This window comes from Pelophylax lessonae, assembly GCF_965119305.1.
Source record: "Pelophylax lessonae genome assembly, chromosome: 1".
NCBI lineage: Eukaryota > Metazoa > Chordata > Amphibia > Anura > Ranidae > Pelophylax > Pelophylax lessonae.
This window is the reverse complement of record NC_138768.1, coordinates 87,151,603-87,167,025: the sequence shown is the minus strand read 5'-3', so window position 1 is coordinate 87,167,025 and position 15,423 is coordinate 87,151,603. Positions and strand designations below refer to the sequence as shown.

The following is a 15,423-nucleotide window of genomic DNA, read 5'->3' as shown; positions in this document are numbered from 1 at the left end:
AGAGCCATGGTCAGATTTCCCTGTTGGCTCCTTGCAGGCAATTGCAATTGATGGCTTGCTGACCCGCGCACAAAGCAATATCCTTATTCTCCAAAAATAATCCATACACCTCCACTGCCTAATGGCCCTGTAATCTGTTTTTCAAGAAAAGGTTTCTTGCTGTGTTTTTTGCCTCCTTGTAACATTCTCCATGAGCTTCTGTAACTTTCCTTTTACCCCCCACATTCATATGTTTAGAATTTGCAATGCATGTTAGTTGCGATCATGTGCATTGCTCTATGCACACTACATATCCCGCCATCCATTGCCCATCTTAGGAATGGGCAAGAGAGGTTGGCTACGTTCCTACATACAGTTAGACAATGAAGAACGAACATAGCCATCCTCTAACAGGAAGCCAGATTACAGCAGCAAAAATAAGAATTTGGAAATTTAGAGAAGGCTGAAAGAAATAGAAGGGCCTTTTTTTTGAGAGAAAGATAGATACTTAAATAATTAATTTTTTTAAATAAGAGTTTAATGTCACTAAATGTAACACTAGCCAAAGCTTTGTTAGGGACACAGACAGCAATAAAACATCAGGAAATTGAAAATAGTGCAGTGCTTTGTTGAAACCCCTGGGAACAAAAAAAAAAAAATTAACCAAAAGGGAAGAGAAGTCACACCAAATGGCTCGATTAAGTAAATGCCGAGATCTAAACAGACATTTGGTTGCCCAGACTCTAAAGAGTTTGTCTGACCTATCATGTATGAAGGCCAGCTGTTCAAGTATGTACGAGGAGATGGTGGTGGAGGGCACAATGCCTCCGTCGCTGAGGGAGGGGATGATCACGATTTTGTATAAGCGTAAGGGGGAGAGAGGGGATCTGAAAAATTGGCGTCCCATCTCTCTCTTGAACGTGGACTACAAAATCCTCGCCAAGGTTCTGGCCAACAGGCTGAAATCTGTCATCGGACAGATCATCCACCCGGATCAGACTTGTGGCATTCCTGGTCGCAGGATTGCGGACAGCCTTGCGCTTGTCCGGGACACGGTCCAGTACATTCGAGGCCGCCGTGTGCACGCGGCCCTGGTCAGTCTTGACCAGGAAAAGGCCTTTGACCGTGTCTCCCATGAGTTTATGTGCAGAGCTCTGCGCAGGTTTGGTCTTGGGGACATGTTTTGTTCGTATGTGAATGTGATGTACAATGACATTTGTAGTACGGTGTTGGTGAATGGCTGGAAAACTGACCCTTTCCCTGTTTTCTCTGGGGTCAGACAAGGCTGCCCTCTCTCACCTCTGCTTTTTGTTTGCTGTATAGAGCTCTTTGCCGAATGCATCCGACAGAACCCAGAGATCAGAGGGATCACCGCACCGGGACCGGACAGAAGGGTTGTCAAGTGCTCACTCTACATGGACGACGTAACGGTGTTCTGTGCTGACCAGCGCTCCATCGACTCGCTCGTCCAGACCTGTGAGGACTTCGGCAAAGCTTCAGGGGCAAAAGTCAACTGCGGGAAGTCAGAGATCATGCTCTTCGGAAAGTGGTTCCTGCCTTCTTCTGCATCAATCCCTTTCAGCATCAAGGCGGACTTCATCAAAATTCTTGGAGTTTGGTTTGGAGCTGAGGGCGCAGCCCTGAAGTCTTGGGAGGAGAGACTGTCCAAGATGAGACAAAAGTTTGGACTATGGAGCCTCAGAGAACTCACCATCGAAGGGAAAACACTGGTACTCCGCAGCGAGATCCTCCCTGTGTTGCAGTACCTCGCCCAGGCCTGGCCCCCCCGGGTCAACACCTGCAAGGCCATCACCAGGGCGGTGTTCCACTTCATCTGGGGCTCCAAGATGGACAGAGTGAAGCGAGCAGTCATGTTCAAGGAACCCCTCAAGGGCGGTAAGGGCGTGCCCGACATCGCAACGTTACTGGGGGTGTTCTTTGCCTGCAACTGCATCCGCAGAACTTTGATTGACAGAACTTCGGACTCTGGAGGCAACTCCATGTCCCGTTTTTTCCTCCTGCCTCTCTGGAGGTCCCTTGGATGGGACAAATGGGACAGCTCCATCCCCTACAACTGGGACACTCCTTGGTACTACTTGGACACTTTCAAGTTCATCAAGGAGCTGGGGCTACATGGAGTTAAGCCCGACTTGTGGAAGCCAAAAACTATCTACAAGTTGATCAGAGCATCGGACATTGCTGAGACTGTTCCAGGCCTCCCTTCAGCCACCTGCAAAGTGGTCTGGAGGAATGTTTCTTCAAAGAGACTCACCAACAGGCATAAAGATCTGGCGTGGATGGCTGTCCAGGGGGGTTTGCCACTCAGGACATTTATGCATGCCAGAAACTTGTGCAGATACAGGCACTGCCCCTTTTGTATCATCCACGAGGAAACGTCTTTTCACGTTTTCTGGGAGTGCTCATTTGCACAGAGCCTGTTGAGGGCCTTGGAACCTGAACTGAGAGACATTGTTCCACAGACTGCCATCACACATTTTGCTGTGCTGAATGGACTTTTTCATGGAACTTTTTCCCAGGAGGACATTGACAACGCCTGGCGGGTGTTGTGTTGCTTTAAGGACGCTTTATGGTGCGCCAGAAAGCGCCTTATCCACCAGCGGGAGAGGATGTCCATTGAGGACTGTCGCAGACTGGTCCACAGTCTGCTCAGAGACTATAACCTGATGGATCTCATGGAGGAAGAGGAGGTCTGAAGATTTCCCCTTCCCCCACTCTCCCTTGCGTGTCTTCGTCCATTCAATAAAGCTTCGGGCCTGTGATTTCATTCCCCTCCCCTTACCCCTCTCTCCCACCCCCCATCACACCTGTTGCTTTTTTGAAATGTTTATTATTTGATATCGTTTAAGGAATGCAACGTATAGATAACGTATTTTTCAGTTTCATGCTTTAGGGGTATTGCGGCGTCATGCATGATGTGATGGCACGGGGTATCCTTACTCCGCACAACACATCAGGCATCATACCGCAGAATGAATGTATGTGATTGAATGTATTTATTAGTATGACCGGAAATGTATTGTAATGTAGTGTATTTATGCGCTGCGTCGCAGTACAGGGGAGAATGTACCCCGACAAAAGTATTTGTTTTTTGTATATCTTTTATGCAAAATAAAGATTACATTTTCAATCAAAAAAAGCTGTTCAAGTATGGGGTCATAGGCGATGGAAAACTTTGACAATAAGATAAGGTAAAATACTTCTGCATTTCTTTTAAGGTTGAGCCTCTTGTGAGATATTTCCGTAAGAAGCTGGGGATCTCCTGGCCTGGTCAAAGGAGGCATGAGAGTGGTACTGGGGAGCAGTCTTCTTCCAAAGATACCCATTGCTTGAATGCTCTTTGTTTGAACCAATCTATAACCCGGGTCATGTGTGTAGCTGTGTAGTATTTCTACGGGTCAAGTAGCCACACCCCAACCTAATTTTTAGTTCTCATCAGGATCAATTTACAGATTTGGGGCATCCTGTTGTGCCAAACATATCTTGTAAATTAGATTTGAAGGTTGCAGAAGAAGGTTCTAGGGATAAGAATTGGCAGTGTTTGAAGAAGATAAAGGACTTGAGGCATCATGCTTATCTTCAGGACATTACATCTCCTGAGCCAAGTAAAGGCTAACTTATTCTACGGATTGTTTTCATAATTGGGAGAAAGTTCAAGGCAAAGATCTCTTTGGTATCTATCAGAATATATCTTCCTAAGTATTTCAAGGAGTGAGAAGGCCAGGAGAAACGGAGGTTAGGCCGTAAAGTATGAACCATGGATTTTGGTAGGGATATATTCAAGGTCTCTGACCTTTGAAAATTGATAAAGATCCAGAGATCCTAAATTCATGGAAAGTGAAGGCAACGAGGCAGCAGGGTTTTTGATGTAAAAAAAGTCATCTGTTTATGCGGCAACTTTATGGTGGTAACTCCATGAGTTTGCACCACCGTAATGTCTAAGTTCTTACAAATGTGTTGTAAAAACTGGTTCCAAAATAAGGACAAAAGATTAAAGGTGAAGATTAAAGGTGAAAAGGAAGGTCTCCACATGGTTCCATTACGTATGTCGAATAGGGACGAGTCAACCCTGTTAACACAAACCGTGGGCGAAGGGGTGGAGTTAAGTTCTCCAATCCATCGACCCAAAGGGGTCAGGATACCAATCCGCTGTAGAACTCCTGCATGAATATCCAATCAATGTGGTCAAAAGCATTCTCCGTGTCTGTTGACAGCAAGAGAAGAGGATTGGATTTGTTTCCAGACTTGGAGATTATATTGAGCATACAAATTTTATCACAAACTTCCTGAGATTAAAAACCACTTTGCCCGATGCTATTATTTGCTGTAAGATTGGGCTGTGCTGAGTTGCCAAGACTTTGGGGAATAATTTTAAATCGCTGGCTTGAGTATGAAGGAAGTGTGCTAGGGCTCTACCGCATTTATTTCCATACTCATAGAAAAACCGTCGGTTCAGGTCAGTATCCAAGAGAGAGAGATTACGTATGCACTTCTGAACTTCTGCTATTTCATCATCTAATTGGGAAGAACCCCTGGCAGTTTTATGACAAATTTCCAAGGATTGTAGTTTGAGGATTAGTTCTTTGGTATCTTGGTTCCGTTGTTTCTTAAGTTTATGGCCATGCAGTATGTCCCTAACATAACATTCGTGGACCGCCCAGAGAATGAGCAGATTATCTACAGAGTCCTTGTTGCACTGGCTACATTTAGGGTGGACTGATATCTGTCTAAATGTTCCTGGTACCTGATATCACTAGTGAGGAAAAGCAGTAGGACACGTGGAGCAGCTCTGGAGAGATGTAATATAGGATGGAAAGGGAACTCATTGCCACTAAACATAAAAGCAAATATATGCAAATGAAAATGTACTCTTCCAGTAAATGCCAATACAAATATATTGTTCCAACAGAATCACATATTTGTGCAGCAAAACAAGTACAGATTCACATTAAAATTGGTATTCCTATTATGTATTATTTTATTATTAATATATCTACAACTTCTTAAAAGGAATACCCTTCAGCTGTACACCAGAACATTCTTTAAGAGTTCCTCCAAAGTAAACAGTTTGAAAAAGGCTTTACTAAAGTACAATGCATTTTTTTAAAAAGAGAAATAGAGAACTGTGAAAACCATTAGGTTGGGTCTATTGTAGTTATTTCCAAAAAAAAAATATTGAGCCAGTTAAAAGATATAAAGTCAAAACACTTTAGAAGATGACAAATTTCAAAATCTACACGTCAGAGAGAAATATATTGCATTTCAAATGATTTAGCGTAACTTTTGAGTGCCTCTAATTTCAATTTTTTTTTACAGTATCCAAATCCCTACAGTTCCTATAATCCTGAAAAGTCCTGAACATGATAAAATTCAGTCCAGTGGTTCTCTGGTTTAAGCATTGCCCACTCACTGACCCACTGCAGCCCTTCCTGCTTACCCTGGAGTTTGAAAGGAAGGGTTGATACACATCCCAGAATCATATGACAAGTGGATGCTGTCCACCCAGAAGCACAATGGATAACCTGAAGGCTAACCACAGGGGATTATATAAATTACAATTAAATGTAAAGGTAAATTTAGTTCAGTTTCCAATTTTCACCTGAGTAGCATAATAAATATAGGCCGAAGGTTAAATAGAGGAAATTGAGGTTGGGTTCACACTTAAATCGGATGGGGCTTCAGGGACAAATCAGGCCCAAACTTTTGCCTAAATTCAGACCTGAAACAGAGCCAAAGACACAATGGACCCCCATGCAATCCCCTCCGCAGCCACCACTGAGATGTGTGAACCAGCTCCATTGAGAGCTGGGCACACTCTCCTGTCATGCGAATTGGATGCGGAGAAGCCCGCATTCAATTCGCACGTGTGAACCCAGCCTGAGGAAATTAAATGTAATGGTGTTCTCCATATCTGACCAGCAGATGCATGAAAAGTGGTCCTGGAATCTGTCTGGTAGCCACAGGCAGCACACACTTTTCTTTCCTCTGGTTAGTATACAGATAAGACTCCTTGTATCTTACTAGTAAATTTGTTATTCACTGGGGTAGCCTTTCTCAACCAGGGTTTTGTAGAACCCTAAGGTTCTTCCACAGGTTTTTAGGAGTTCCTTGAGCAGTGAGCAGTGACAAATGACTCTATACTTACCAGCAATTCAATTTGCCACTGATTATCTTTACATTGACTATTTATGCTAGGAGGGCACTACGATGTTGGCTATCTGTGTTTCTTTTCTATTTTATTTTTCATTTAATTTAAAGATGATTATAGAAAAATGTTTTCCTATACAGTACGTTGGTGTCACAAACTCTAGGTATGTTGTATTTTAATTTCTTATTCAAAATTTCTATAACCTTCTTATCATGCAAATGTACTGTAAGCTGTAGGTAAGGTTTTCTGGAGTAAAATGTCTGAGAAAGGCTGCACTAGGTTGTTTTTATTCTCCTACTTGGATCAGGTTTATGTACACATAGGAATCTAAGAAATGTTTAGGTTTCATTTGATAGTTGTCTAATGAGCATGAAGGTCATGGTATAGAATATTAAATATTAATAGGATATTCTGCTCTATACATAGAATGTACTTGATGCCTTCTTTCATTTTCTGATATATACAAAATCAGACTTTCCGTTTCCTACAGGATTTAAGTCTTCATGTTATCAATTGCACTAGGGCCCCACCTTTTATTCATGGTTGTGAGATCTAGAACCAAGGATATCATGAATCCTTCCCCCACGGAGACCAGTCTGTTTTCCTGATCATGTACATCCAGTTGTCGATAACCGCAGAGCATACCTTCCACTGAGTATAAAGCAGGGTGGAAATAACCAGCAACTATTCTGTTTGTCTGGTTTAGGAGACCAGTCAGTTTGTACATTAGGAGCCCAATGAGAATATAATCCTGACGTTAACGGAGAGGAGGGACCAAAAATCCCTCCATTGCACCAGTGCCTAGTACAGCAGAGACTTGCTATATCAGAATTTTTTCACGTTTCATTCCATAACATATCCTAAAAATAAAAGGATTATACCTCATTTCAGGATAGCGAAGGAGTCATGCAATTTATTCATTTATGTTCCTTAGCTAACAGCACACACATAACTGCTGGTGTATAGCAGCAGCACTGTCTGTTTTTATAGAGCCATTTATTCCAAACTGCATACAGCTTTTTCATGCTTGTTACTTATCATCAGTGCAGTGTAAGCAAACAATGACTGCTTCTATGAAGTAGGACTTGGGACTAATGATTTTAATAGCCCATTAAACTGCAAGTGCTGAGCTCTGCTACTGAAAGTTCTACTTGCCTGACTTTTATGATAATTTTCGCTTCAATGCTATAAGTCACCGACCCAAAACAAGATAAGGACATCACCGACTTTTCAGGAGGAGGTCAGCAATGGCGACAATGAACAATTTTCTATGCATGTATGAATGTGAGTTAGGGACCTTAGATTGTAAGCTCCTTGAGGGCAGGGACTGATGTGAATGTGTAATGTACAGTGGGTACGGAAAGTATTCAGACCCCCTTAAATTTTTCACTCTGTTATATTGCAGCCATTTGCTAAAATCATTTAAGTTCATTCTTCTTCCTCATGAATGTACACATAGCACCCCATACTGACAGAAAAACACAGAATTGTTGACATTGTTGCAGATTTATTAAAAAAGAAAAACTGAAATATCACATGGTCCTAAGTATTCAGACCCTTTGCTCAGTATTTAGTAGAAGCCCCCTTTTGATCTAATACAGCCAGGAGTCTTTTTGGGAAAGATGCAACAAGTCTTTCACACCTGGATTTGGGGATCCTCTGCCATTCCTCCTTGCAGATCCTCTCCAGTTCTGTCAGGTTGGATGGTAAACGTTGGTGGACAGCCATTTTTAGGTCTCTCCAGAGATGCTCAATTGGGTTTAAGTCAGGGCTCTGGCTGGGCCATTCAAGAACAGTCACGGAGTTGTTGTGAAGCCACTCCTTCGTTATTTTAGCTGTGTGCTTAGGGTCATTGTCTTGTTGGAAGGTAAACCTTCGGCCCAGTCTGAGGTCCAGAGCACTCTGGAGAAGGTTTCTGTCCAGGATATCCCTGTACTTGGCGGCATTCATCTTTCCCTCGATTGCAACCAGTCGTCCTGTCCCTGCAGCTGAAAAACACCCCCACAGCATGATGCTGCCACCACCATGCTTCACTGTTGGGACTGTATTGGACAGGTGATGAGCAGTGCCTGGTTTTCTCCACACATACCGCTTAGGATTAAGGCCAAAAAGTTCTATTTTGGTCTCATCAGACCAGAGAATCTTATTTCTCACCATCTTGGAGTCCTTCAGGTGTTTTTTAGCAAACTCCATGCGGGCTTTCATGTGTCTTACACTGAGGAGAGGCTTCCGTCGGGCCACTCTGCCATAAAGCCCCGACTGGTGGAGGGCTGCAGTGATGGTTGACTTTCTACAACTTTCTCCCATCTCCTGACTGCATCTCTGGAGCTCAGCCACAGTGATCTTTGGGTTCTTCTTTACCTCTCTCACCAAGGCTCTTCTCCCCTGATAGCTCAGTTTGGCCGGACGGCCAGCTCTAGGAAGGGTTCTGGTCGTCCCAAACATCTTCAATTTGAGGATTATGGAGGCCACTGTGCTCTTAGGAACCTTAAGTGCAGCAGAAATCTTTTTGTAACCTTGGCCAGATCTGTGCCTTGCCACAATTCTGTCTCTGAGCTCTTCAGGCAGTTCCTTTGACCTCATGATTCTCATTTGCTCTGACATGCATTGTGATCTGGAAGGTCTTATATAGACAGGTGTGTGGCTTTCCTAATCAAGTGCAATCAGTATAATCAAACACAGCTGGACTCAAATGAAGGTGTAGAACCATCTCAAGGATGATCAGAAGAAATGGAAAGCACCTGAGTTAAATATATGAGTGTCAAAGCAAAGGGTCTGAATACTTAGGACCATGTGATATTTCAGTTTTTCTTTTTTAATAAATCTGCAACAATGTCAACAATTCTGTGTTTTTCTGTCAGTATGGGGTGCTATGTGTACATTCATGAGGAAGAAGAATGATCTTAAATGATTTTAGCAAATGGCTGCAATATAACAAAGAGTGAAAAATTTAAGGGGGTCTGAATACTTTCCGTACCCACTGTATATGTAAAGCACTGCGTAAATTGACAGCGCTATATAAGTACCTGAAATAAATAAAATAAATACATTTTCTTATAAAAGCTGCACTTAAACTCTGGTGTTATGGGCGCTGACATGTCTTTTTAACAACAGAGTCCGGAGAGCAGTTACAGTTACTGATACCTTTGTAGTCTAACAATCTCCTTCTTACTAACCTATCAGTCATTCAGTGGCAGAAAGAGTGACCAAAGGGGCCCCCCCATGCAAGAACATTTTTATCCGCACGTAAAAAAAAACACTTGTTGACTGTGTATTAATTGACAGATAGATATTAGGCTCCGTTCACATATTGACGTTAATTCCTGCGATTCTGCCCGCGATCCCTAATCATTGCAAATCACGAGTTGCCCGTGCGATTCCCGTGACTTGCAATGTCACCCCAAACGCAGCGCGAGGGGTGTACTCACTTTTGTGAGATACTGTATATACATACTGTATATGCATATATACACACACACACATTTGTGTAATGATGAGGAAGAGAAGTAGAAAGAGTTCTGGTAAGATTCTGTGTATGCTAACAGCTGTGTATCATCAATATCACAGCCAGTTCCCAGGACACTGCAGATTTACAGTCTAGCTTACAAAGGCTTGGGAATCTGGGCTGAGAAAGGTTAATGACAATATCTAGTTGGATACACAGACAGTATAGTTCATTTTATGTACATCTGCAGCTGGTTGTGTGGCTTTGGACCTTGTCATCATGCATATGTGTCATGTCACAGGCACTTAAACCTTTTCATTGTTGCTACAATCCACATTAGGCTCATCATTCATCCTTTTATTCCCAATCGACTCCCCCGTCCCTTGGATTCATTTAAAATTAGTGACCCAGGCATGGACACACACAGACACAAGTATCTAACAAGTTGATATTTGGGAGTGGTTGGGAGTTTGTGTCAATAGGAACTGGCCTTGGCCTAGGAAGTAAGGAGTTCACTTGATTTCTGGAAGGATCCCGTAATTTTTTTTGCACTTGCAGAATTTTCTAAACAGGCAAAACATGGGGAAATATGCATGTATTGTAGAGTTGTTCTAAATGTTCTTTTTTATTTAATTCTTCCAATACATACACTTTAATCGTAGGATGGAGCCCATCAATTTTAGCTACTTCATTTATAGAGCCTGCACATTATCTCACCAGCATAAAATATATATTCCCTTTTAACAATAATTTTAGTTATTGTTGGCCTTCAACAGCCAACAATTTGACAAACTGGGTTTAGGTTAAAACCCATCTGCAGGTAAATTTAATCCCACTCACAACTCCCTCTAACTCATCCATTTGTATTCTGTATTTCTTCTCTTCTGAAAAATGACATACTCACCCAATTCCACCATCTGGGCACTTAGAGATCATCTATAATATTGCTATATAGACATTATTGCTATTGCTTTTATAGCTATATTGCTATATAGACAATAGTGAGAACTAGAAATAGGTTTCTAACCACTTCAGGTCTTGAAGCTCTTGATCACCTATAGATCGAAACACATTTTCACTATGGGATTACTGATTCAGTTATCAATGTAACTAATAACTGTTATTGCTTATGATATTGAAGAGAAAAATAGGTATTTCTTTTTCTTGTTAACTTTTTTTAACAACTATCTTTTTTTTTTAAATTTATTTTTAGATTTTAAAAGTGGAACTTTCATGGAATTTCTCCCTAAAACAGTTGGCTTAATTTCAAGCTCCCAGCACCAACGCCTCCTGGAAGAGCTGAAAGCGGTTACGTTTTTCTAAAAAAGAATTTTTTTTTTTGGGGGGGGGGGGGGGTGGGGGTGTTGACCAAAGGCTTTTAACCGCAGTTGTGCTTTGGAAGCAGGTAGCTGGCAAAAACGTGGACCTTCCATTTTCATGAAAAGTCTACTTTAAAGGGCAGTGCACACCAGAACCTGTTCTGTGCGTGTTTCCAGTACCGCGTTCAAAACGCACTGCACTCGCAATCTGTAGCTTAGAACCACTTTTTTTTAGCCTCTAAATGCCCCTCGATTTTAGCCTATGCAGCCATGCACACATAGGCATTTACAGTATAGGTGTATTAGAAGCAGAGTATTTACAGGCGGAAAAAAGACACCATTTGTGCATTTAGGAGAAGTTTGTTTGAGCAGAAAAACTGCTTGACGCTCCTAAATGCGCCTATACGCTTTTGCGTTCATTCCTAATGAATAAATCAATAGTCGGCCCAATAAAATTAATTAACGCCCAAATGCTTGATGCGCTTTTTACGCATCAAAATTCAGCTTTATTCGTGTTTTTTAAGCTGCTTTTCTCCTGCCAGGAGAAACGTGTTCATGCCCAGTTGAGGCCTAATTCTGCAATTCATTCTATCTTCACATGATACTAAAATTAAGGTCCTTGAAAAAAACAGGGGACATTTATTTAAAAATATCTTTTTTTTATAATTTTTTTTCACAAAATGAAGGTGAAAAATGAAGGTGTAAAATGCTTGAGTTTGAAAAAAATTGTATACTAGGGATAATTAGTGGTAAGGAATTGATTTATCAGACATTAAATGGGATAGAATTATATACAAAAAGAAACCTTTGTTTCAGTTTGCATGGTCCTTCACTGAAGTTACAGAACAGATTGCAGGCAGCAGCAGACAATTACAATAACTTAGTTAGATTGTGTCTATCAATGATTACCTCCCACTCCCGAGCTTTTACAGTGTTTCATGCATCCTTCAATGGGTACTGGCAAGGGTGCAGCAAGGAGCATACTAATTACGGCAATATAGGACATTTAGGTTAGACATTTAGGTTTTAGGGTGTCCCTAGTTAATCCTTGGTTCACAAGTAGTACACTTTTTGGTGTTATACTATTTTATACTTGGAAATCTGGGCAGTATTGAGCTGTAAATAGGCCTGCTTCTTTCTAAACAGTTAAATCCCAGATGTTGCTTAGAAGACTCACTGAATGTTCAATTTCCATGCATTCGGTTTTCAAAAGAAAACGCTGTCTTTTTATGTGCCACGATCGAGCTCAGAAAAGTATTGAAAGAACTCCTGCTGAGTAACGTTATCTTTTGGCAGCTGCAAATAACTCTGGCAGGCTTCTCTGACTTGGCTGAAAATAATGAAAACAAACATTGTTCTGAAGGTTACTGCTGCTTCCTTCCCAACCTGACAAAGCGTCTTGTCTTCCCTTCTCTATATTAACCTCCATCCTGATTTGGTCATTGGAACAAAAATACATCAGCATAGAAACAGGGAAATCTTTATCCAGCTGACACTACAGGGACTGTAATGAAGAGTTCATGACTCCAAACAGAGGTCTGACCTGCTGGGAAATGCTCACTGGGAAGGGAGACCAGGCATGGCAGGAAAAGTTTGGCGCAGGACATGCAACATAGTCAATGCAGATGTATACTGTTGGTTGCATCCTGCACTCTTTTACCCCAAGCCCTTCCCTCCAAACCATTTACCTCTCAAAGACTTATACTCTACACCTTTTCACACAAATGTCCCACCTTAATGAAGCTCTATGGCACACGACAGGGTTTCCCAAAATAAAGAGTTAACTAAGTGTCGGTTCACACTATGGCGATCCGACTTCGGGGGCGACTGGTGAAGTCACCGTGCACCGCGACTTGCACGGACTTCACATAATGGAAGTCAATGCAAGTCACTCCGACTTCAGTCAAAAGTAGTGCAGGAACTATTTTCTAAGTCGGAGCGACTTGAGTCGCTCCTATTAGAACGGTTCCCATAGCACTGAATGGACCGCGACTTGTCAAGCGGCCAAGTCGCCTGACAAGTCGCGGTAGGGTGAACCGGGACTTGCACTTCTTGTTGTTGCTACGTTGATGTTGAAGGCAAGCTCAAAAAATCAATAAGGTGTTTTTCAATAACTTATAAAATGCCTTACCTGTGTCCTAAACACAGGTTGAAAACCACTAGGTTCACATCTTCTTTGTGTGGGTGACAATAAGGAACCTGGCTGCTGGATTTGTAGTTTTGGTGTAATCTATGTAGCTTGTAAAGCCCCATAGAACTCTCATGGAGTTAACTAAACCCTCTTTGCTGCAAGAAGCAACAGTCAAGAACAGTCAGGATCGATTTTTGGCCCAATGCAGATTTTCAGATGGGCAAACAAAACAGCAGGTATTTAGGCACAGTACCAAATACAGGGATAGAAACATTATCAGGCAGGCAAGTAGTCAAGGAAGGCAGCAGACAGAAATGCAGTCAGGCAGGCTAGGGGTTGAAGCAGGTGGCAGACAGAGGCATAACCGCAGTGCAGTCCAAAGTCAAATTCCAGGAAGCAAAAGCAAACATGGTAGTAAGGCCAACCTATACAAACTGAACCTGCTGGTCCAGTACTGGATAGAAGTTCAGAATTCCCTATATAGTTAGCGAATGAGGCAATGTTGCTAAGGGGGACCTTTGAGGTATTTTATTTTGCAGCTGTGGTGAGTTGGCTTGTTTTACGGCCTCCATGACCCCTCAGTGTGCTCCAGTGCCAGCAACACTGTCCCTTGCCTGGTTTAGCAGGGGTTGGTGGATACGTCATGTGTGTGTGTGTCATCCCTTTGGAGCTTTGAAGTTTGTGCATGCCTGGCGGATATTTTCATTATGGTAAGCCTAATGTTGTAGGAATGTTCATATTCCTTTTACCTATTGTGATACTACCCTGTATTGTAAATGTTCTCAAACTTTCCAGATTCTTCCACGGTGTCCCTGGGAAAGCAGCAATTTGCTACGAAACCCTTCAAAATAAGACAGCAGGATACACTAACATTAACTCTGGATCTCATCTAGAATCTTTTATGTTTATTTTATAAGATTATTCTCTTTTGTTATGATTATAATTGTATGGTCATAAATTACTTTTTTTTAAATATTTGAATTGTGAAAAATAATGTATTTTTATTAAGTCTGTGTTACCTTGCCTTAAGAGCCGGTTCACACTGGGGCGACCTGTCAGGCGACCTGGGCGCCTGACAGGTCGCCATAGGTCGCTTGCCATAGAGAAGCTGTGGACCCGTTCTAATAGGAGCGACACAAGTTGCTCCGACTTAGAAAAAGGGTCCGGAGCTTCTTTGGGGCGACCCGGAGCGACCTGCATTGACTTCAATGTTATGAAGTCCGTGCCGGCCGCTCCGAGGTCGCGGTGCGAGCAGCGCACCGCGACTTGTGAGATCGCCCCGGCAAGTCGGATCGCTCTAATGTGAACCGGCTCTTAAGTACGAAGCCTTTAAAGTCCCTTGCTTTTGGAATGGTCCCTTACTTTCCAGTTTTTTTCATATTTTTGGGATGTGGCATCGTACGCCACTTATCCAAGACATAGTCAAATATTTTTTGTCTTAGGTAGTTAATGAAGCTCAGATGTCAACTATATCATGACTTTGCTGCAACAACCAAAATTGTGAAGTTTCAAGACTGGACATGTCCTAAAGGTCTATAAATAATGTAGAGTAGATATTGCTACTGACATTCAGTAAATTGGCCTGCGGTGTATAGCTAGCAAAGCTCTGCAAAGTTCTCTCTGCTCAATGACTGGAGGAGAAAAGGTCATGTGATTTTGAAAAGGTAACACGACAGGCTTTTCTCCCTGCTTTTTTATTTATTTTAGGGCTGCAACTAACGATTATTTTCATAATCGATTAGTTGGCCGATTATTGTTTCGATTAATCGACTAATCGGATAAAAACCTCCACAAAAAAAAGGTTGGTGTATAATTTAGTTAATATTCTTGGATATTTATCTATATGCAGTGGTAAATCTAAATATCCAGCTATATAGTTGGATATTTAATCCACTCTGAGACAGATATATGTATTATTGGATGTTTAAATGTGGTACATAGACTCAGAGACCAAAATGTTTAAAATTTGAAAAGACCTAAAAACACTTTTTTTGCAAAATTTCAGACCGGATTGGTATAGATTAATAATAACACACTGCCTTATTAATAGGCAGGTAGTTTGATACGAGCTCCCTGCGCTTGCTGTCACTGATGCTGGCCATACACAAACTAAATTTTTTTAGAACATTTTTAAAAACATTCATCTGATTTTACAACTATTAGTGGGGTCCATTTGATGTTCATTGTTGACCACAGTGTAAGGGAAATTCGAGGGAGCAGAATGGAAAACTTCTCGATCAAATGAATCTTCAAATGGTGTATGTGGTTTTTGCTTTTTAGGCTCGGTTCACACTTGTGCGATGCGGGAACGCTGCAAATATGCAGCGTGTTCCTGCATCGCATTCTCACCTCTGGCAGTTCGCACTGCCATATGCGATACGCA

General features: G+C 41.9%; 2 protein-coding genes across 2 annotated transcripts in view; one reads left to right on the top strand and one right to left on the bottom strand.

The window, feature by feature from the left end:
• Nucleotides 1-15,423, bottom strand: part of GHR (growth hormone receptor) — a 536,071-nt gene that overhangs the window by 340,184 nt on the left and 180,464 nt on the right. The window lies entirely within an intron of this gene.
• LOC309543357 (uncharacterized protein) lies at nt 1,395-13,933 on the top strand (the record flags this gene model as incomplete). Its single annotated transcript, XM_082242827.1, has 2 exons — nt 1,395-2,355; nt 13,836-13,933. 2 exons carry the CDS (start codon nt 1,395-1,397, stop codon nt 13,931-13,933), a joined length of 1,059 nt encoding a protein of 352 aa, XP_082098953.1.